The 21444-nt window shown below is 40.9% G+C and overlaps 1 protein-coding gene across 4 annotated transcripts in view; it reads right to left on the reverse strand.

Moving 5' to 3' along the window:
• Positions 1–21444, reverse strand: part of CNTLN (centlein) — a 168234-nt gene that overhangs the window by 121231 nt on the left and 25559 nt on the right. For 3 of the 4 annotated variants that reach the window (XR_014520625.1, XM_083482218.1, XM_083482217.1), the window contains exons 3-6: positions 20282–20366; positions 12330–12464; positions 11516–11695; positions 6154–6287 (exon numbers count right to left, since the gene is read on the reverse strand). Coding sequence is in view for 3 of the 4 variants with exons in the window: in XM_083482218.1 (XP_083338344.1) it covers positions 6154–6287; positions 11516–11695; positions 12330–12464; positions 20282–20366 (534 nt within the window). In the remaining variant the exon portion in view is untranslated. Of the gene's footprint in view, positions 1–6153; positions 6288–10370; positions 10458–11515; positions 11696–12329; positions 12465–20281; positions 20367–21444 lie in introns of those variants that run through there. The other variant, XM_083482219.1, reaches the window with a different exon arrangement.

Consider the following 21444-nt stretch of genomic DNA (forward strand, 5'->3'; position numbering starts at 1 on the left):
CAAAAGTAGGACTGCATTACCAGGAAATACAAGAGAAACTGCCTGTGACAATTCTATATTGACTATTTGGGATGGCTCTTTTCACCCTTGCTGTGGAACAGCTTTCCCAGGGAGGCTAACTTCAGGATATCATTTCAGGAACAGGGAAAGGTCTTTTTTATTTTCCAATGCCTTTTAATTGACTGCTAGTTTTTTAGGCAATTTATCTTTACAACACATTTTTAATCTGTTCAATTTTACTGGATGAATTTTTAATTAAACTTTATTGTAGGCTGTCTTGTAAACCTACAAATAGGAAGGTCTATAAATACCAGAAAAGAGCACTTTGTGCTTTGAAAACTTATGCCACAATTAGTCTGTTAGTATAGTATTTAAAGTGCCACAATAGTCTTTCTTTTAAATAACTAATTCTTCAATCTTGTATTTAAACTTTGGGGTGTTTCAAACTCAGCAGGGAAGTTCCATGGTGCTAGCGGATGTGAAAGCAACACAGCAAAAATCTGCCTATGTGCAGTCCGCTCTAGATTATATTCATAGCCCAACTTGCACGGTGAAACTATCTTGTGCACAAACTGGATGTGTTATGCCAGTTATAACTTCCCCAACAGTGAGGGGTCGCTTGTTTGAAACACCAATTACAAGTATATCATGTGCTGAGATTCCTGGCACTGGTATAATGTGGTCTGCCCTGCACTTCCGAATGTTTCCATTCTGCATTGCTTATGATCTCCTTGGGGGTCCCCTAAAGAAATGCAGGTAATAGAATGGAGGCTAGATTAACGTTAGCTATTGATTTAAGGATGATGAAACCCACTGGATTCTATGCTGATCTCAAGTTTTCAATATCCCCTCTCCTAATTTAACTTTGTGGAGTTGCTTCAAGGATCTCCCTGTTTAAAAATGATTATTATCATTTCTCACAAAAAAAAACCCATGTATTATAATTTGCTCTTTCTGAAGCAAGTACCTGCTCTCAGGTGCTACAACAATGCACTTTAATTAAATTAACATTTCCCTGATGCAGATACCAAAGTCAGTAAAATCTGATGCCTAAAATGGAATTATTGCCCTTTCTCCCCACTTCTGAAATTTGCCATGGAGGGCACCAGACTGGTGGACGAAGTGAGGATTTTCTATGGGTGTGTGTGTGTGTGTGTGTGTGTGTATGAAAGAGCTTTAGGTCAGGCAGCTGCTCTGTTCATTCCCACAGCTGCTGAAGTCAAAGCCTTCTCCTGCCGAGCGAACTTTCATAGAAAGCACAGTCATTACATTGTAAGAAGAGATAGAGCAGCCAAGCAGCGGGGATGCTGCAGTTGATCACAGGATACTTTTCAAAACCTAGCAGTTTTAATGGAGCCTCGCAAAGACTATAAAAGGAAGAGACCTCAAAGCTCACAATTCCAAGCATTTATCTGCAAATTTCAAGGTTAATGCCCTACAAGTAAATGTCTAAACAACAAAGCAGAACAAAGGACCTGAGCATAAGCGACAGGGTTGCTAGTAAGTGGTTCGCTGCTTCAGCTGTAATTCTGCTGGGTGCACAGCTCAACTTTGCAGGTTTCTGAACATGCATGGACTGAATAAAGTAGTAATTTTGCCAAAATAATACAAACAAGAAAGGGATACATTTACATTTATGCCAGTTCCTATCATGCAAATACAGAGACTAGGGGAGGTAATTAAAAGCAATGACGTCATTCTTCCCCTATTAGTTTTCTGGCCAAGTAATAAAGGTAGGCATTGCCATTTTGTGATGTAGCCAACGCAACACAATTTTAGCAGAGGAAGCTCCCCGCAACATAGTGGAATAATACCACAGATCACTGAACACAGATTAATGCCTTAAGCTTTAGTCATCAAGTGGTGTGCACAGTCTAAACCATGTGGGTGACTGAAAATGGGGTTTCAAGTGGTTTTGAGAACCCTGGTTAATTGAGCCATGGTTAACTTAGCCGTACGCTGGGGCAGTGCTAATGCCAGCACTTGAAACGGAGTGTTAAATTGAGGTAGAGGAAGGAGCATCCATTCCTGAAGCTGATTTCAGAATCTGCACATTGTGAGCTGTAGGGAGCCAATAATAGGTATGCACCACAGACAATGAAAAGATACAGCAAGAAATAAAAAGAATTTTAAGTTGGACAATTGGAGAAGAAATGGGGGAGGGTTCAGAAAGAACTTCACCACATCCTTCACCACAAAGCAAGTATGTCAGAGTTTCACCTGGGCTCCCATTCCAAGCACCCAGTTCAAAGGAACATTGGTTTTCACACCTGAACTGAATATTAAGTCCTGTGAATCTTAGTGGTTTCAATCTTCAAGTGCAACTTTCCAAAGTTTAATATAAGCAGCTGCCACCAATCCGGATGCTAGATGTGGCAATTATGAACATACATCATGCCCATGGTATCTGTCATCCTCAGAATAACCCTTGCTGATATTTTGTAGATTTGTCTTACTGGTATACTAACAACAAGGATTGTAGATCTTTCACGGTCATAATTGTATGTTTATTTATAGGTACAGAATAAGAGCCTTATAGGGTTATAAGCAATGAATATCATGCTAATTTCTTCAACACTACTACAGTGGTGCCTCACAAGATGAAAAGAATCCGTTCTGTGATTCTCTTCGTCTAGCGGTTTTTTCGCCTTGCGAAGCAAGGCCATTGACGGATTAGCGCTATTAGCGGCTTTTAGTGGCTTATCTGCTGATCGGATCAGCTGATAAGTGGCTTAGCGGCTTAGAAAAAGGGGGAGAAAAGGGGGAAAAACCAGCAGGAACTCACAAGACATTGTCGTCTTGCGAAGCAAGCCCATAGGAGATTCGTTTTGCGAAGCACCTCCAAAACGGAAAACTCTTTCGTCTAGTGAGTTTTCCGTCTTGCGAGGCATTCGTCTTGCGGGGCACCACTGTATCAGGAGATTTCTTGCCCCTTCCTACTTGCATAGTGAATTGCATTATCTTTTTCTTGGCTTTGTGCACTGTAAAGACGGACAATTCTGTCACCACCACACAAGTTCCTTGAAGGCTACTTATTGTCATGGACATCGTATAGAAGAATTACTGCCTAGAATATAAAGTGCAAATGTTCCAGAGGGGCAGCTGTGTTAACAGTGCAAACCTTTGCATGTTTTGCTTCTGAGTCTCACGATGTCCCCAATGGGTAAACATTCCAATGCCGGCCTGAGGACAGGACTGTTACTGCAGAAACAAGGAGGAGGTTTGTGACACATTAAACGAAGACCTATGGTGGCACAATCTTCCACGGACAAGAGCCCACTTTATCACTGCATGCATGTAAAATTGTTCTGAAAGAGCTGCACTGGCTGTCAGATACTGAGCAAAGTTTGAGGTTTAAGTACAGGCTTATAAAGCCTTAAATAACCAGGTGATTTGAGCGAATTTCATTCTCCCACAATGACCAATCTGATTACTGTGAACTGTGGAAGCATCCCTCTTAACCAGACCACAGCCTTCAGATGTCTACCTCACAGGGGTGCAGGGAAGGGATTTCACCATGTGGCACCTCCCTTACAAGTTGATCTCCCTCTGAAGCAGGCCACTGATTATTGGGTTTTTATTCAGGTAGGTAGCCATGTTGGTCTGACACAGTCGAAATACTGTATTTTTTGCACCATAACACTCACTTTTTTCCTCCTAGAAAGTAAGGGGAAATGTCTGTGAGTGTTATGGAGCAAATGCCTACGAATGGTGGGGGGATCTGCTGCAGTCCTGAGCAGAGGATCCATGGTTCCCCTTCCTTCTCTCCTCCATGGCTCGCTTTGAAACAGCAAAGCGGGAGAAGAGCCGCTGAGTGGGGAGGAGAGAGGGACAGAGAGCCTGCTTCTTTAAAGGAGCAAAGTGGGAGAGGAGAGGAGTCACTTACACGAGTGTAAGCGGCTCCTGTCCGGTTGGTTCCTTTAAAGCAAGCAGGCTGTCTGTTCCTCTCTCCTCCCCACTCAGCTCGCTACATAGCAGCAAAGTTTTTCAGCTCGCTAAGCCGGGGAGGAGCGGGGAGGAGGGAGAAAAGCAGAGCCTGCTTGCTTTAAAGGAGCAAAGTGGGAGAGGAGAGGAGCCTTCTCCCCTTATACCCCTCTTCTTCATTATTAGCAGCATCCTTCTCCACCCACCCCACGCGTGTTCCTTCTCCCCTTAAACCCCTCTTCTGCATTATTAGCAGCATCCTTCTCCACCCACCCCACACGTGTTCCTTCTCCCCTTAAACCCCTCTTCTGCATTATTAGCAGCATCCTTCTCCACACACCCCACGCGTGCTCCTTGTCCCTTGAGTGCTTTTCCTTCCCTCCCCACTTAAAACGTGGTTACAAAGCACGGATCCACATGGATCCTCAGGATTTTTGCACTGGGTCACCCCAAATTCACCATCAGATCACATAGCATGTCCATGGCTACATCTTGCACCAAAAAAATTACACACCCACTGTTGCCTGGGGCCGCAGTGGTGCAAAAACGTGGTTACAAAGCATGGATCCTCAGGATTTTTGCATTGGGCTGCTCCAAACTCACTGTCAGATCACATGTCTGTGGCCACAGCATGAACCACAAAACTCATACATCCACTGTTTCGTTTAGAATTTTTTTTCTTGTTTTCCTCCTCTAAAAACTACGTGCGTGTTATGGTCGGGTGCGTGTTATAGAGTGAAAAATACGTATATAAAAAAATTGTCCAGTAGCACCTTAGAGACCAACTAAGTTTGTTCTGGGTATAAGCTTTTGTGTGCATGCACACTTCTTCAGACACACTGGTTTTTTATTGTTATTGTTAAATGTCCTATAAACTGCTTTTGTATTTATTTGAAATGAAAGGTAGTATGCAAATAATAGAAATCTATCTTCTGTGTGCATGCGCATATATGTTTAAATTCATGCACATAGAGAAAAGTTACAGAAAGGCCATGGGAGAAAATAAAATTGCAAAACAAGGGTGGCCAACCTGTGACTCACAAGGTATTGTTTAACTACAACTTCTATCAGTACCAGCTACCATAGCCAGTGTGCAGAGATGATGAGAGTTGTAGCAACTTGTAGTAAAGAGTGGAAGCAAACGGAAGAGGCATCATGGCATTTCTATGGAAAGCTAAATGTATGCTAGATAAGCACCGTGGCCATTCAGAACATCAGTATTTGGAGATGATATAAGCTCTTTCCAGGCATTATGCCTGAACAGACAATGCCAACTTGAGCAGGGAGCAGCAGCAATATGTGTCGTACCAGCACTACCCAAAAGGTTCCTGCATTGGTGGGATAGCTTCAAGGGGTTCTAAAGTGTTTCCAGGAAAGATGTCTTAGGTTTAGTCCCCTGCTGTGAGGTAGAAAGGAGTGTGGCTCAAGAACAAACTAATTTGCCTAGCCATTGACTGCCAGCTCACATCCAAAATATGGCCACTGTCTGCACAATCTATGCACACTTAATACGGGACATCATCTGCAGCAACACTGTGATTGGTGATTGCGAGACAGTTCCTAGGGGTTCTGAGTGGCTGTCATCATTAATACGTTCCCTCATTTTTCTACTGCTGTTAATTGTGCTTGGACATTTCTTTGGGGACAGCATAAGATTCCAATTATTTACACTGATCTAAGCTCCCGCATAGCAACAGTCGTATTAGCCGAAACGTAAGTTTGCCCTGCTTGTGCTTCTTGGTTCAGACTTGCCTTACGTGTCAGTCATATTTCATACATGCAGTATTAATCCTCATGATCCAACTTAATATGTGAAACGCTCAGATAAAGCTAAAATCACAACATTTTAAACCTTTAGCAGCAGACTCCTGCTGACCTGTCAGACTTAACTCTAATTAAAAAGTGAAAGTTAGGCTTCAAACTTTTGTCAGTTTCGGGCATTTAGCCTCTCAAATTAATTGCTTATGTTACTAATCATATTGATGTTTTGTGACTTGCAGCAGAGACGGAGAACTCTTTGACCCAATGCTAATTAGAGATGTGCAATTTTTAAATAATGTCCATAACAGAAGTCAAAAGGCATTGAGATAGTCTGCGTAAACAGTAGACATTCTAAACTTTTTTCATAATGCGCAAAACATACTACAAAAAGCAAACCATTTGATGTTGCCCCATAATCGTTATCATGGGAATGCTCACAAGCCCTTTATAAAAACACTGCACACATACCTAGTTCTGGCCACATCCAAGTCTTTTTGTGTTAGTTCAGTCTGCTTAACACCCAGCTGAGATGCCAGATCATTGCATTTGCTGTGTAAGGTTTCCATTTGCCCACTTGCCTCTGTTAAATCAGCTTCCAAATTCTGGAAAACATATATTATGCTATAGACAAAATTAAACAAGAAATGAAAGGATGCACATCATTATAACAGGATCAAAAATAGTATCGATTTTTGCGCCTTTTTAAGAAAACAACACCCTGCTCTTCTGTATTTAGAAAACTCCAAGCTGCGTAAAAGAATTTTTTAAAAAAAATGTAATTCAAATTACTAAAATCAGCCATAACCAACAGCAGGATAAAACAATTCAACATCAATAGGGAGGTGGAACTTCAACTCACACTAAAAGCTTAGCAAACTAAAATGGTATCTGCAGCTAGATTAAATAATGGTGTGGGCAGTAAAACAACCCTCATCACATCATGGAAGCTTGGCTCTTTGAATTAAGTTCTGTCTACCAAGAAAACTCTGCGACTCCAATTAATTCATAGATTACTAGTTACCAGCTCAAACTAAGAATGGCAAACTCATGGCTCAAAAGTTTCATGTGGGTGCCAAAAAAGAGCTGCTGTAGATGGTGGCTTTTTGTTGTAAATGAAATTAAAACATAGCCTTTTTGCTGCAGAGCCAAAACTGCTTAATACAGGTCTGCTATTCACGATGCAATGATAGCATCCACTTCAAAAAATTAAAAGTAACATTATCACACACAAATTCAGAGCATAACATCAGCTCATAGAATCATAGAAGTGGAAGGGACCACAAGAGTCATCTAGTTCAATCCCCTGCAATGCAGGAATATTTTGCCCGACGTGGAACTCGAATCCATGACCCAACTCTACCAACTGAGCTATTCATTTTCAATGTGATACCTGACCATGTAGACACGTGTATTTTTACAGAAGTCACTTCCAAAGCTAGAAGGTTAAAACCACAATGTTCCTTCCATGAGGAGAAGGACTCTCTCTGTTTGTGGGAAGGTTGCAGAGGGAAGGTGGAATCAGCAAAAATCACTTCCTCCCTTGCTTCCTCTAGTAGGAACATCCCATGAGCAAAGTTCATGGGAACTCTGCATCCAACCTGTAGGAAGAAGCAGTAGTAGACAGATGCGGCACAAAGATTTTTGTTGTGGATTTGACTACTGATGAAAAATTTGCATTGGAAATACAGTATCTGGCACTTTTAAAAAAAGGGGAAACAGGGGAGCCTTAAGTAGTACCAGGATTGTGAGGAACAATATCAAATTAAATTAGTTCAACAAGAATGGTGCCTCTGGACACCACTGAGACCTGTCACTAGACAAATTTTGGAAAAACTTTTTTTTTTTTAACAAGGTACAAGCTATCCATGAGAAAACTTAGAAGTGGAGCAATAAACTCTCTCCACCACCACCCATAATCAGATCACATAAATAAGATCAGTATGGATGCACCCAGAGTAGACTGTATTTAATGAATAAGTGCTAAATGAAATCATCACACATTATTTCTCAATGGTTTCTGAAATGTTATTGGCCTTGTTAAGTTTGCTGGACATCACATAAGAACAAGTCACTGTTGTGAACTGATATAAAGTCTTCTGGTTTGGGCTTCTTATCTTGACTCACAATAAGGAATTATGTCTTGCTTGGTTCAGGTGGGACTTATGGAAAGCTGAGGTGCATCAGGCATAAGGATGCACAGACTCATGGGTTCTTGATGCTCTAGATGCTGACAGTGTCAACTGGCCAGAGGTTCTACCAAGTGCCCCTAGAAAAAAGAAAAAATCCCCTTTTTCCTCCCTGATTCCACCATATTTCTTACTGTTCCCCGACCACCATCCTACACACACCTTGCCATGAGGCTATAGAGTTTTCATATTTCTAGTAACTGCACTAGTTAAAAGGTACAGGCATTAGATTTGGGTTCTCCACAGTTTAGAGAACAGCTGGCTACAGGAAACACTAAAGCATGGAGTCTGTTGCTAATTTCTAGTGGTCATGACTCTTACCTATTCCAGGGCCACAGAACAGTAGAGAGATTTTCTCATCGTTTATTATGAAAAAGGTTACAGTAGTGTGAGAATGCGATCAATGTGAATTGATTGCCTCCTTGGAGCTTGCTTTAATGAGCCGGTCATGTATACACAGATAAATGTATACATCTTCTTTTACAAATGAGCAGGCAATGGGGTCAGGCATTTTGTGAAAACCTCTAATATCGTAAATAGTTCAAATTGCAGAATTCCATTCTGGGAAATAGTCTGCTAAAGTAAAATAAGCTTTCTGATTTAGATCTCTAGGTTGTCAAGCATATTAACAAGGGGAAAACATCAGCAGAGCTGATAAAACTTCAGATGTCCCAAAAACACAAAATAAGGAATGCGACTGGTGAGGAACTCTGAAAAAATCCATCCAACATAGCATTCAAAGCATGCTAATGTAGAAGTTCCTTCAAATTACACTGTTTCTTCTTGGAATTGGTTTCCCATATAAAGGAACAGGTTTCCAAATGACTGTCATATACACATAAGAGCAGAGACTGTGCACAAGGAGGAAAGCTGACGAGAGATCTAGAAACTAAGTACTGAGAATCAAGGGTTGTGTACGTTCAGTCTGGAGAAAGAGACAATTAAAAGGAGACAGGATAGCCATCTTCAAATATCTGAAGGGCTGTTATATGGATGATGCAGCAAATGTGTTTTCTATTGCTCCAGAGCCTGCTGGGTCTCTCTTCTCCACCTGTTTGGGGAAGCTGGGGAAGCTTCTGGAGGCCCATAAGAATTTCCATCTTGGAGTTCAGTTCTTTGATCTGTTGCTCTAAGGGAGTCATTTGGTTCTTTCAGGTTTTGCATAGTCCATGAGAGAGCCTTGTATGGCTTCTTTCAGTTTCAATTCAAGTTCCTCCAGGTTATGTTTTGGTACTGTTGCGTATTCACTATCTGGGGAACTTGTCTCTTTGGTTTCTGTCTTTCCCTAAATCGATGCCATTTTGGTCTTCTTGTTGACCCTTGGACTAGATCTTGTGTGGTGTCGATCTGTGGCTGGGTGGTTTGGTAGGTTTCTTTGTGATTGTTAAGAGGTCATTCAGACTGTGTTGCTTGATGGCTTTCTAACCCTAACCCTAGGTTAGGGAGAGCCAGTGTGGTGTAGTGGTTAAGAGTGGTAGACTCATAATCTGGTGAACCAGGTTCGTGTCTCCACTCCTCCACATGCAGCTGCTGGGTGACCTTGGGCCAGTCACACTTCTCTGAAGTCTCTCAGCCCCACTCACCTCACAGTGTTTGTTGTGGGGAAGGTAGGGAAAGGAAAATGTTAGCCGCTTGGAGACTCCTTCAGGTAGTGATAAAGCGGGATATCAAATCCAAACTCCTCCTCTTCTTCTAAGAGCTCCGGGGATCAAGCGGCCATTATTCTTGAAGTCAGGCCAGTGCTCGCTTGTGTGAGTTCCCCACGAAAATCTGTGTCAGAGTGTTCTATAGGTCACGGTTCTGGGGTCAGCTTGAGCAGCAGCCATCACCACTCTCTCCTTCTCCTTTCATAAAATACTTTACTGATAATACTGAAGAATGGCAACTACCAAAATCACAGATTAGACTTTGGAAAATTTAACTAGATTAATCTGTTCTGGAGGAGGGAAGGGGGCAAGTTGGGATTTTGTTTTTGTATCCTTTTTTCTCTCTTTTTGTAATTGTTCTATACTGGAAATCAATAAAACTATGTATTTAAAAGACGAGGCCGGCAGAGGGGAAGCTGGTGGGAGCGACAGGAGCAGCAACAGCAACATTTCAAGGCATTTGTGGTATTGGTTTTAGGACGAAAGGGAAGCTGAAGTTATCAAAGAGACAAAGTAGGGGATGCACAGAACGGATTGAGTTGAAAGACGGGAAAACAGACAGAAAAGATGAAGTGAAGAAAGCCAAGGAAGAGACAAGACATGAGAAATGGTGATAGAAAGAAAAAGATTTAGGAGGCAAAAGAGCATAAGAGCAGGAGGAAATGAGGAGGGAGCAAAACAAGGGAACTAGTTTGAAGAGGCAGAGAGAGTGCAAAAGGTGGGACTCTGGGAGAAGCAAGGTGAGTGAGAAGGAGATTAGAAGAAGCAATTGAGGGGTTCAGGAGACAGCTAGGGAGTAATTAGGGAAATGTGAGGAATAGTACGAGGTGAAACCTAGGTCACTGACACTCACCCATCGACACAGCCACACTCCTCATGCAATAGTCATTTTTTCTCCACAAAGAGCCTTGGGAAATGCAGTTCTGAGATTGGGACTAGGAATCTATTAAAGAATTATCCGCAGCAGCACCAAACTACAATTCCCAGGATTCTAGGGGGCAAGCCTCATAAAATGCACTGACACACGTCTGAAATATAGATTATGTCCAGAGAAATAGCAAGATTCACTCAACAACTGCACCATGCCTTAGCAACAAATCTCTATGAGAAAAATACAAGGGTTTAAAGTGCCTAATTTATAAAGCATTCACAGCTTATCTATCTGTGGATGTCTCATTTGTGCAAAAGCAACAAATATGCTATAGCTATGTAAGTGGCATTTAGTCTTAATAATTTTGATCTCACGGAAGTCTAGATACATCACACAACATATTGCTATAGATATGCATAAACAGACGCTGAAACCTGTATATGTGAGACATCCTAACAAAATGGAAGAGTCAGCATATTTATCATAATCACTCCAAAGAGTTGTCTGTTTGTTTTGAAAGCAAGATGATACAATATAAAAACTCAACATGCATGGAGCTCTCTAAAGAATGATAGAAATGTATTGCAAAGTTTAAGAACAATTAATTACAACATGCTGTAATTCATGACATTAACATTAGAGAAATGAAATGACCACTGCAAACCTTTGCACACTTACCTGGAAGTAAGGCCCATTGATTGCAGTGGGTCTTACTTCCAAGTAAACCTGTTCTGGCTGGTGACTGCTGGGAACAGAATGACCCACCTTTGGGTCAGATCATTTTTATGCACAGGACTGGGCTGCCAATCTCACCGAGGGGAGAAATCTTGGATAGGATAATTCCTATTTATTTTATTTTTTAAAAAACCTACATGTTTATATTTGAATGAAATATCTTTTATTATTTAATGATTACATTTTAGGGTGGCTATTTGAAGTCAGCTTCCTGCTTTGCAACATCAATTTTTAAAAAGCTTTGGGTCTTAAGTGAAGGAATGTAAATGAATGTCAGTCCCCATTGGTACTTATGAATATATAACTTGTTATTTAAAGAAAATAACATGTAGCATAAAGCCTGTGAGAAGCTGGTGCCGAAATCACATCCAGGAGCCTCTTCCTCCTCATACCTTTATTTTTGCTTCAATGCCAGATTTTTCTATTCTCCATTGTGCCTCCCGCTTCCTCAGTTTCTCCAGGTCATTTAGCAGGTCAGCATAGCGTGTACTTAATCCCTCATTTTCCTCCTCCAGGTTTTTTATAACCAGTCTGCTTTGCTCTTCCTTTCTCAGTGCACACTCCTTAGTGTCCTGTACAACAGTACCACAAGGGCCGATAAACAAAAACAAAACCAAGGAAAAAGGGAAAGGAAAGGGGGGGGGAGAAAAGTGAGAACTAATCAGCAAATATAAACTGTGCAGTTTTACCCTCGCAGCAGCTTCTTCTATATTTGATGGCCAAGGTCACCTGTGTACTTTTATTGGCCTCTTTCATGCAGGTGGAAGGGTCATATTTTTTAGCTGGATGACAGCTTTGATGAGTACACATTTGCAAAGAGCCCATTAATTGATCAAGCTGCCTTTGATGCTGTCCCCAGCTATTTTTGAGACCCACACAGACATATCCTCCCAGACCTCGGCTTTATCAATTAATAATGCCAGTCCCATCAGAATCTAATTACACGAAGCCACATCTTCACACTCCTACTTTCTTTGCTCCATTTCCATCATTAACTATTTATTCAAAAGTTACAAAGCGTGGATTCTTCACTTTAAAGCATCTTTCTCCGAGTTTTGCGCGTGAGAGAAGACTGGAAGGTACAGCCTAAGGCCTAAGGCTATATTTCCTCTGAGCTTGTCACTTTCCATGCCACAAAGACAGATGCAGCTCAAAGAGCTACTTCAAAGCTGTGGCCATCTTAGTACTATGTACGAGTCAATATACCTTAAGTTCCTGGATTTTATCTTTACATTTCTGTTGGAAGATGCAGAGCTCTGTCTTCAAGACTGCGTTTTCCTCATCCACAGCAAGCTTTCTCTGTACCAGGTTGTTTATCTCCTCTTGTTGCCCACATGTTCTCTAAGAAAGATTGTTTAATAATGATGATAATGTGAAAATCAACACATTTCAAAATTTCATTTTCCAGGCAACAAAACATTTGCAATTTTATCTAATCTGCCTGTACCTGCAGCACAGTTTTGTGACAAACACAAACATTTTATCATTAAGCAAACCAATTATTATATTACTATTTGGCATATCAAAAAGAGAGGGATTTGAAACTATTGCCTGGATGTAAGGATCCATCACATCATAAATTTGTGCAAATGAGGAAGATTTTTGTTTTGATGAAGAAGATTAAATACCCAGGAGCAAGAAACAGAGGATACAGATGTTCATCAGGCAATGTCCTAGTCCAACTCAAGATTTTTTTTATTAAAAAAAAATGCCAGTGGGAGTCAATGGGTATATTGGGTTGATGGAGTTACTTAGCCACCGGAACACTCCAGCCTGCACCAATTTTGGCTTGCCATACTAGAAGCAGCATACAGATTTCTGCCCAGGCAGCTCCTGACCAACTGAGTGGGGTACAATTTTGGCCTGGCAGGTCAGATCTTTATTTGTCCCCATTCCACAGTCACTTGCTGAAAATGAAAACTGTTATGTACTTAAGTTCTCACCCTGGGCCAGCAGGGGGATACTGTAGATAGTTATGCAAATGAAGGATCGAAAAGTGACGTTCAGTGATTGGATAGTTTTGTATTGCAAATGAAGGATCGAAAAGTGACGTTCAGTGATTGGATAGTTTTAGAAAATGGCAACAGTTGCATTGTTCTGGAGCTCTATATAAGCAGGCTGACTGAGCTCCTCAGCCTAGTTCTGTTCTGGCATCTGAATAAAGAAGAGCTGTTTAAAGAATCGCTATGTCGTCTGACATGTTCGCCCACAACTTAACAAAAACAATGTTGGAGCATGAAGCACCTCAGAGAGGTGGTCATTGCAAAGGTGTGGAATGCCCTGCCACCTACCCCTGCACCACAGCAGGTCTTAAAGCACAGGTAAAGGGACCCCTGACCATTAGGTCCAGTCACGGATGACTCTGGGGTTGCGGTGCTCATCTCACTTTATTGGCTGAGGGAGTCAGCGTACAGTTTCTGGGTCATGTGGCCAGCGTGACTAAGCCGCTTCTGGCGAACCAGAGCAGCACACGGAAACGCCGTTTACCTTCCCGCCGGAAGGTACCTATGTATCTAGCACAGGTAGGCTAGTATATTTCACATCTTTGGGACACATTACTTCAGACTTCCAACGTCACTGTGAGCACTTTTAGTGTGGATCTCTGTAAAAATCGGGGTTTCAAAACACGAAGGAAGCCTCCACAGATGAACACGGAATTTGCCCTAAGCATAGCTTGCTTAGTCAGTAGAGCACAACACTCTTAATCTCAGCGTTGTGGGTTTGAGATCACATTGGGCAAAATATTCCTGCAATGCAGGGATTTGAGCTAAATGGTCCTCAGTCCCTTCCAACTCTACAATTCTATGATTCTGTGATCTATGATTACTACACTACATGTCACACGCTACCTCCCTTTTTTTCTTATCCTATATTACCCCCTTCCAAGCTTTTGTTCTCTCCACATCCTTTTTGTACCCACTTTTTCTTCTTCTAATCTATTCCTCTCCCTGCACCCCATTTCTATCCCCCCCCATCCCTATTCCATCTCACTAGGTTTAGGGACAACAGCACACAAAATTTCTCCTTTCCAAGCAATGCACACCAGACACAGGTGAGCCATGCAACATTGTTAGCTGGCAGCAATAAAATGAAAATAAATGGCACTAATTCCACCATATACTTCTAAATCCAGCGAGATTAAAAGCTCTACAGATACCGTCGTACCTTGGAAGTCAAACGGAATCCATTCCAGAAGTCTGTTCAACTTCCAAAACGTTTGAAAACCAATTGGCGTCTTCTGATTGGTGTCAGGAAGCTCCTGCAGCCAATCAGAAGCCACAGAAAAATAACATTTGCAAACCTGAACAATCAAAATGTCTGAGTTCCAGGGTGTTCGGGATCCAAGGTACGACTGTATAGTGAAGCAAGTAGGATTAGATAGATGGTCCTACACAGACATGAAAAAGCAATGAAAACAACAGGCATTCCAACTCCCCCCAGAAAACTGCAACAAATGGGAAAAGGTCACAATTTGCCCCCATGGGCCTTTATCTGGTGGAGGCTTGGACTAGAATCTAAAGAAGAAATCATGATGAATAGCTATGAGCGAAATACCCTTTTCAGCAGAGGCACGGTCAGATTGGGAGGGGCAGACAAGGTTCCCCACTCCAATTCTGGCTATTCAGCACTTTGGCTGATGATTGTACAGGACTCTTTTAAGCCTTCCAAAAATCATGTTACATTTCTTACAATTGCTCAAGAGTTGCATGACACTTTGCAACTGTCTCTTTTTATCATGATGAAATATTCCCATTTTGCCAGTAACGTTTTATTGAGGTTCCATCTTTCAAAAAATATTAATATTACAGTAATTTCTTCTACAATATGATTTTAATTTAATCAAGGTATAGAAAATTGAATTAATAAATAGGCTAGGTAAAAGTTAAGAACGAAATGTATTAAAGTTAATTAATGCTCGAAGCTAGAGTTATGTTTCTTTCAATTGGACCTATTAAAGGGGGCTTTAATATAGATTTGCACAGCAAGCCAAAGATTTTCAAGTGGAGATAATGAGGCAGCTAGTACTGTTTTAACCCCTCTGGAGTATAATTGGTTGATAAGGTTTTGAAAGATTACAAGGTCTAGGACAAAAAGATTAGCTTTAGTCTCTTCAGATCAAAACTGAAAGCTAATTAAATAACAGTGCTATAAAAAAAGAAGGTAAAGGTTTACTGTACTTTTATTCATCCTTAATTTTCATCTCCCGAGAAAAAACAAATGAGCATATTTTCTTTACATTTTATTTTGAGACTACTGTGTGGACTACACAGGAGGAACAAGATTTACATTGTCACCTGAGATAGTATTAAAGCCACCAACAGACATGGACAAACCTAAAATGTGGACATGATAATTTCTGTGTCACCAGGAATTCTTTGTATCACAAAGGCACTGTGTAGTCATTTTGACTTTTTTATATTGGATCAGATTGCTATTATTCATGTTTGATGCTTTATTATGTTTTTATACATGTTGGAAGCTGCCCTGAATTGTTGTTGTTTTGGCCACAAACATTGCTGCCATTTATATGTTCCATGGTTCGCTTATTGCATTTATTGATGGAGACACACAGCTTAGCAATGGTTAGGGTCTTTTGCATAGATTAAAAATGTGCAGTTTGAACTAATCCTAAAAGGGAAAACCTTTGAAGAGGTCAGAGTCAAAGGTAAGGGTAGGGCTTTATTTAGTGTTGTGTATGGGAACAGAGTGTGGGACTCAACAAAGCCAGGTCCAAATTCAAACCTTTAGGCAGTCTCAAAGCTCAATGGGTGGCCTTTAGCCCATTTTACAGGTCTTCATGGATATAAAATAGGATAAAAACAGCTAACAATAACAATGCAATGGTTACAATCTGCACATATATATGTAGTATTTTCTGCTAGAGGAAAGCCAATGCCTCTCCAGAGAAACACAATTTGATGCATGCCAACATAATTTTTTTCCAAACGCCAACTTCGATTCCCACACACACACATCACTGATTTCCAGATGATTCCAGTGTAAGCAGTGTGGATTAGCACCAGTTTCAAGTATGTGATTACCTGTATTAAACTAATTAACATTAACAAGCCCTGAAACCAATTCACAGAACTTAACGCCATACCACATATTACATTCCCTCCATTGGTTTTCTGATCTGTGTGCCTGCAATGATGACACATAGTCTTCGCAACTGTGCAAACACTAAAGCTCATGATTTTGCAAGCACAGAGATTGAACTACAGGTCTTTTTTTTAAAAAAAAACACCCACAAAATTAGTATTTCAAGATCTAAATATGTGTTCATTTTAAAGTTAAAAAATAAATAAAAGATGTTTCCATTTATTTATTTTGAGATTTATAACCTACTCTATCCCAAGGGCTCAGGGCAGTTTTCTGTTGAAAAATGAGAAACTGATTTTAATGATTTTGCTAACCCACATGTCAAGACGACCAAATGGCAGTTCACAAATAACAAATGCTAATTAGCTACCCAAAAGATGTAACAGAATATTCATCATGAACTGTGGGTCAGCATACATATACAATGTAGTATTCCTAATGCTACTAGATATAACCCAATCTTCTGTACTACACCTTCGGAACAAATCTTTCCTCACCAACTGCTACAATTATAACCAATAGTTAGATGAAATTAATTTGAAAAATATTAAAACTACCAGAAATGCAGAAACTACCAGAACTAATGAAAGCCAGTTCCTACAAAGCTGCAGTTAGCATTCCAGTTCCCTATACCGGGTGACTATCATCTCAAGGAAGAACATCAGCTCAGGGGAATTAGTAAGTGAGTGCACATCCAGAGCTAATATGAAGCATGTAAAAGAGAAGAAGATCCAAGCTGATAACATCCTCTCTTGTTTAACCCAACAATTCCTAATAAGCACCCAGTTATTACAATAATTGTTGTTTCAGCTAATGGACATGAATCCAGGAGCAGCTGACATGGTACCCTCCATATATTGTTAAATTACAACTCTTATTGTTGTCTAAGCTGGCTAGAGCTGATGAAAGCTGGGGTCCGACAACATCTGGAGAACACAACACTGGTGACCTCTGCACTACTTGCTACCAACATCATGGGTGTCTTGTTTCTCCACAAACTAACTGCTGTTCTCTCTGCCATTAGAGAGACAACGATAGTTCAGGATGTTAAGGCACAAGGTGTCACTATCTATAGTGGCTGCAGGTTGTCTCCAGGTACAACCATAGTTTTCCACCAGCAACCTATACAATTGCACCCAACTGTAGCAGCAATAGTTCTGAATCAGGGAGACCCAGACTGAGACCCCTGCTTAGCTACAAAGCTCACTAGGTGACCATGAGCCAGACACTCACCCCCTCTTTTTTCTCTTAGCCTTATCTACCTGAGAAATAATCTCAGGATAAAAACCAGGATAGTCATGCATGCTACTGAGCATCCTGGAAAAGAGGTGAAATCAAAATAAAAAAAGAAGACAAAGTGTCTTACTGGATTTTGGTAAACCAGTGCCTCAAAGTGGGTAGGCCTAGGCTGTGTATATGGATGAGAATTAGTCAAGTGTATCTCAAACAGCCAATTGTACAGGATGCACATGAGGCAAAAGTGGCAATCCCCATGTGGTTGACAAACAACTAGCTGCACAGCTGATTAATGTAAACCTGCATTAATTGAAGAGGTCACTTGAAAGACATGATGTGGGAAAATATCCTTAGTATTTGATGGTTTCATAAACATGGTATAAGTAGAGAATAAAGACAGAAAAATCAAGATAAGCAACTCTTTTAATGGTTTTTGAGTAGATCTTCTGCTGCATCCAAGTGGCCAAGCTCAGCACTGACAGGTTTTCTGAAAGCTGAATGCTTGTAACAGAGAAAAATGTACTTACTCAAAGACGTATATTAGTTTTTATGTGTCCACCGCTTCTTTCACTACTGTGATCTGACAATTAGTATGTTTGTGTTTAAGGCTTATTAAGGAATTGCCTAAGGAGGAATCTAAGCCTGCAATTCTATACCCACTTTCTCAGAAGTAAATCCCATTGAACAGATTTACTTCCGTATAAACATGCTCAAATCACTATTATCTGAAACAAATACAAATAATAAATGAAAATATTGCTCCAAAACAACTGCCACCAATTAGAACTCTCCACCCACCCCAACAACCCATCCCCTCCAACCACATGCACCCCTCGTTCCAATGGCTATACACAAAAAATAAGCACACAAACAAAAATAAGAATCCACCTCCCCCACACACAACCCTAATACCCCCAACAAACCAATAAACTTTACACCCAACACAAGCACCATAAAGGTGCTTGACACAGTCTCACCGACCCACCCCTATCACAAGCAAAAGGGGGGATGGCCTGTTCTCAGACAAGGCCATCCATGCCAGCTGAGACACAGGACCAACCGGCTGGGAGCCAAATGGTCCAAGCTAACAAACAACTATATAACAAACAAACTAACACCTATATAACTACATATAGGCTCCTTTCTATAACCTGCCCCCCAATCTTCAGCCCACCCCTAACTCTTAACCCCCTCTTCCCCCACCCACCACACTATATGCCAGCACAACACACTAGGTTTGATAGACAATATAAGGTGAGAAACACAGGACAACCCAGACGGGTTGGCAGGGAATCGTCCTATAAAATAGACATGCGAAATGTCTAGCTTAAAAGCAATTACATTAAACGTGAGGAGATTAGGAAATCCTGCCAAAAGAAAATGCATCACCTCATACGTAAACACCATGAAACTACACATTGCCTACCTGCAGGTGGTACTTCACACCACAGAAACTGGCACTGATATGCCCAGGAACCTCACCAAGATGTTAGAGAGGCTGTACCTCCACAGGCACATACCTCCACATGTGGTAGGAATGCCCTAAAATCCAACCCTTCTGGACAGCAGTCCTACAAGAGATATGCAAAATAACTAAACAGGTACAGTGGTACCTCATGTTAAGTACTTAATTCGTTCCGGAGGTCCGTACTTAACCTGAAGCACCATTTTAGCTAATGGGGCCTCCTGTTGCCGCTACGCTGCCGGAGCACGATTTCTGTTCTCATCCTGAAGCAAAGTTCTTAACCTGAAGCACTATTTCTGGGTTAGCGGAGTCTGTAACCTGAAGCATATATAACCTGAAGCGTATGTAACCTGAGGTACCACTGTATTAGAACTCACCCCAGAACTGGCCCTACTGAACATCTTCCATGATCATAATGATCACTCACATTATACAGAGCTTATAACCCACCTACTCTCAGCAGCCAGAAGCCTCTTAGCCAGACACTGGAGAGACCTGTCAGGCATAAACATGGACCAAGGTATCAAACTGTATGGGAAATGGCCTAACTAGAAATGCTAATCAATAAACTGAAACTGACACGGGGACAAATACAAGAGGACACCTTCACCCAAGTATGGCACCCCATTATCACATACACAGCCCAACAAGACAACAACAGGAATCCACCAACAGCATACGAATCAATCTGGCTTACCTGACCCAACAAGCCCTCCCCCCTCACAAATGCAAACAAACCCCACTGCAGACAACCACAGACATCCAACCACACCCTGCCCCCCAATACCTCTCACTACCAAGGAAATGTAATAAACAGATAGAAAGAGAACCTACCCAGCTGATGCTGACACAAAACCCCACATGTACACTATACAAAATAATATAAGCCTCACCACCCCACTCCATCTCTCCCCCCTCTTCTTCCCCAACCTTATACGGTACTCAACACTAATGTCTCACAACAAACGTAACTGATTTGTAAGAAAGACTACACAACCTGAAAAAGAGACAAGGTATGTACCTTTGCAAACCAAGAAAATATTTAATAAAAATATATTTTTAAAAACAATGACAGCTAGTTTTACAGGAGCTGTGCCTTGAAGAATTTGAGTGAAATGCTCTCGCCAACTTCATAAACTGCTACACTTTGTTCATCTCTAGGTTGAAAACTGGGAATGAAAAGTTGGAAACTGGAAACAATATAGAAATACAGTAGGGTTCAGGGAGATGGATAAGCTCCAGGGTCCTCTAGTAGCTCTTTACACTTTAGGAAACAGAACTCGAACAATAGGGATTAAGCCAAATTAGAAGAAGCAACATTATTCTCACCTGTTAGTTTAAATATAACACTAACCTGTTCCAATGTCTGTATTTTGTCGTCTTTAACTTGCAAAATTTCTAAAACCTTCCTGTCCTTGAGTTCAGCTTTCTGCTTTTCTCTAGAAACAACAAAAATATATTGACACTTATTAGTCATAATTTGCTGCTAATCATTTGAATTTTTCATGTCCTGATAATGAATGTCATTTTAAAGCATGGGAAATTAAATTATCTGAGGCTGACAGCCCTTGCAGTATTAATCATGGAACATATGGCAAGTGACAGCAAATTTTATCTGCAAACAACTAAGACAACTTTATTCTAAATGAAGCAGCATTTATGATACCAAGACTAGATATGCTTACTTTGAAAAAAAGATATATGGAGTATCTTGCAAATGAAGCCTTTTTTATGAGCACTCCCCCGCTTCCTCATTATTGATATCAAATAAAATCTGGGTTTCATTTTAGGGATATAAAAAGAGCAACAAATTGAGGACCATCGCCATTTCCCCACTGGTAAATGCAAAAGTTCTATTGTGCTCAAACCGTCAACAATTGGTAAATTCAGGGCTGAGATGTTTCATTCCCTAATGATTTATTCTCCTCAGTCAAGTTCCAAATTGGCAACCATCCCAACCTGTGTATCATAACTTCAACTAGGATGATAATATGGGAAAAGAAAGAGAAAACAAATGGTGCCAGCTTCTCAGCTGCATTCATCAGGTTTGCTGGTTTACTCTTCATTTAGTCACTGCAACCTGTTTATACAGTTCTTAAACAAATCCTGCAATCAATTGTGCCTCAGGAGTTTTGATTTAGTTGTGGGTAATGTTTGGAGGAAATGTAAAAATTTCCAAATGAAGACTGGCCAGCTGGACAAAGAGCATCTCCACCTTCACAGTTGTCATTTCTCACCTCGCAGTTGCGAAGCAACAGTTTTAGAGACCCAGTCAGTTCACTGATAGAATCGGAAAGCTGCAGAGTTGGAAGGGACCCAAAGGGACATCTAGCCCAGCCCCCTGGGGATGCAAGAAGGGTCATCTTCTGGCTGAGGGGGAAATGTGCAAACAAGGATGGGTTTTTTAGTCTGAGAAGCCAAACCCTCAGTCAAGCACCAATGAGAGATTTTTTAAAAAAATATTCTGGAACCTGAATGACTTAGCCAGTGAGATTCTAGTGTTTCAAGATGAAGAAA

The sequence above is a fragment of the Podarcis liolepis genome (assembly GCF_965112155.1).
Source record: "Podarcis liolepis genome assembly, chromosome: 17".
Lineage (NCBI taxonomy): Eukaryota > Metazoa > Chordata > Lepidosauria > Squamata > Lacertidae > Podarcis > Podarcis liolepis.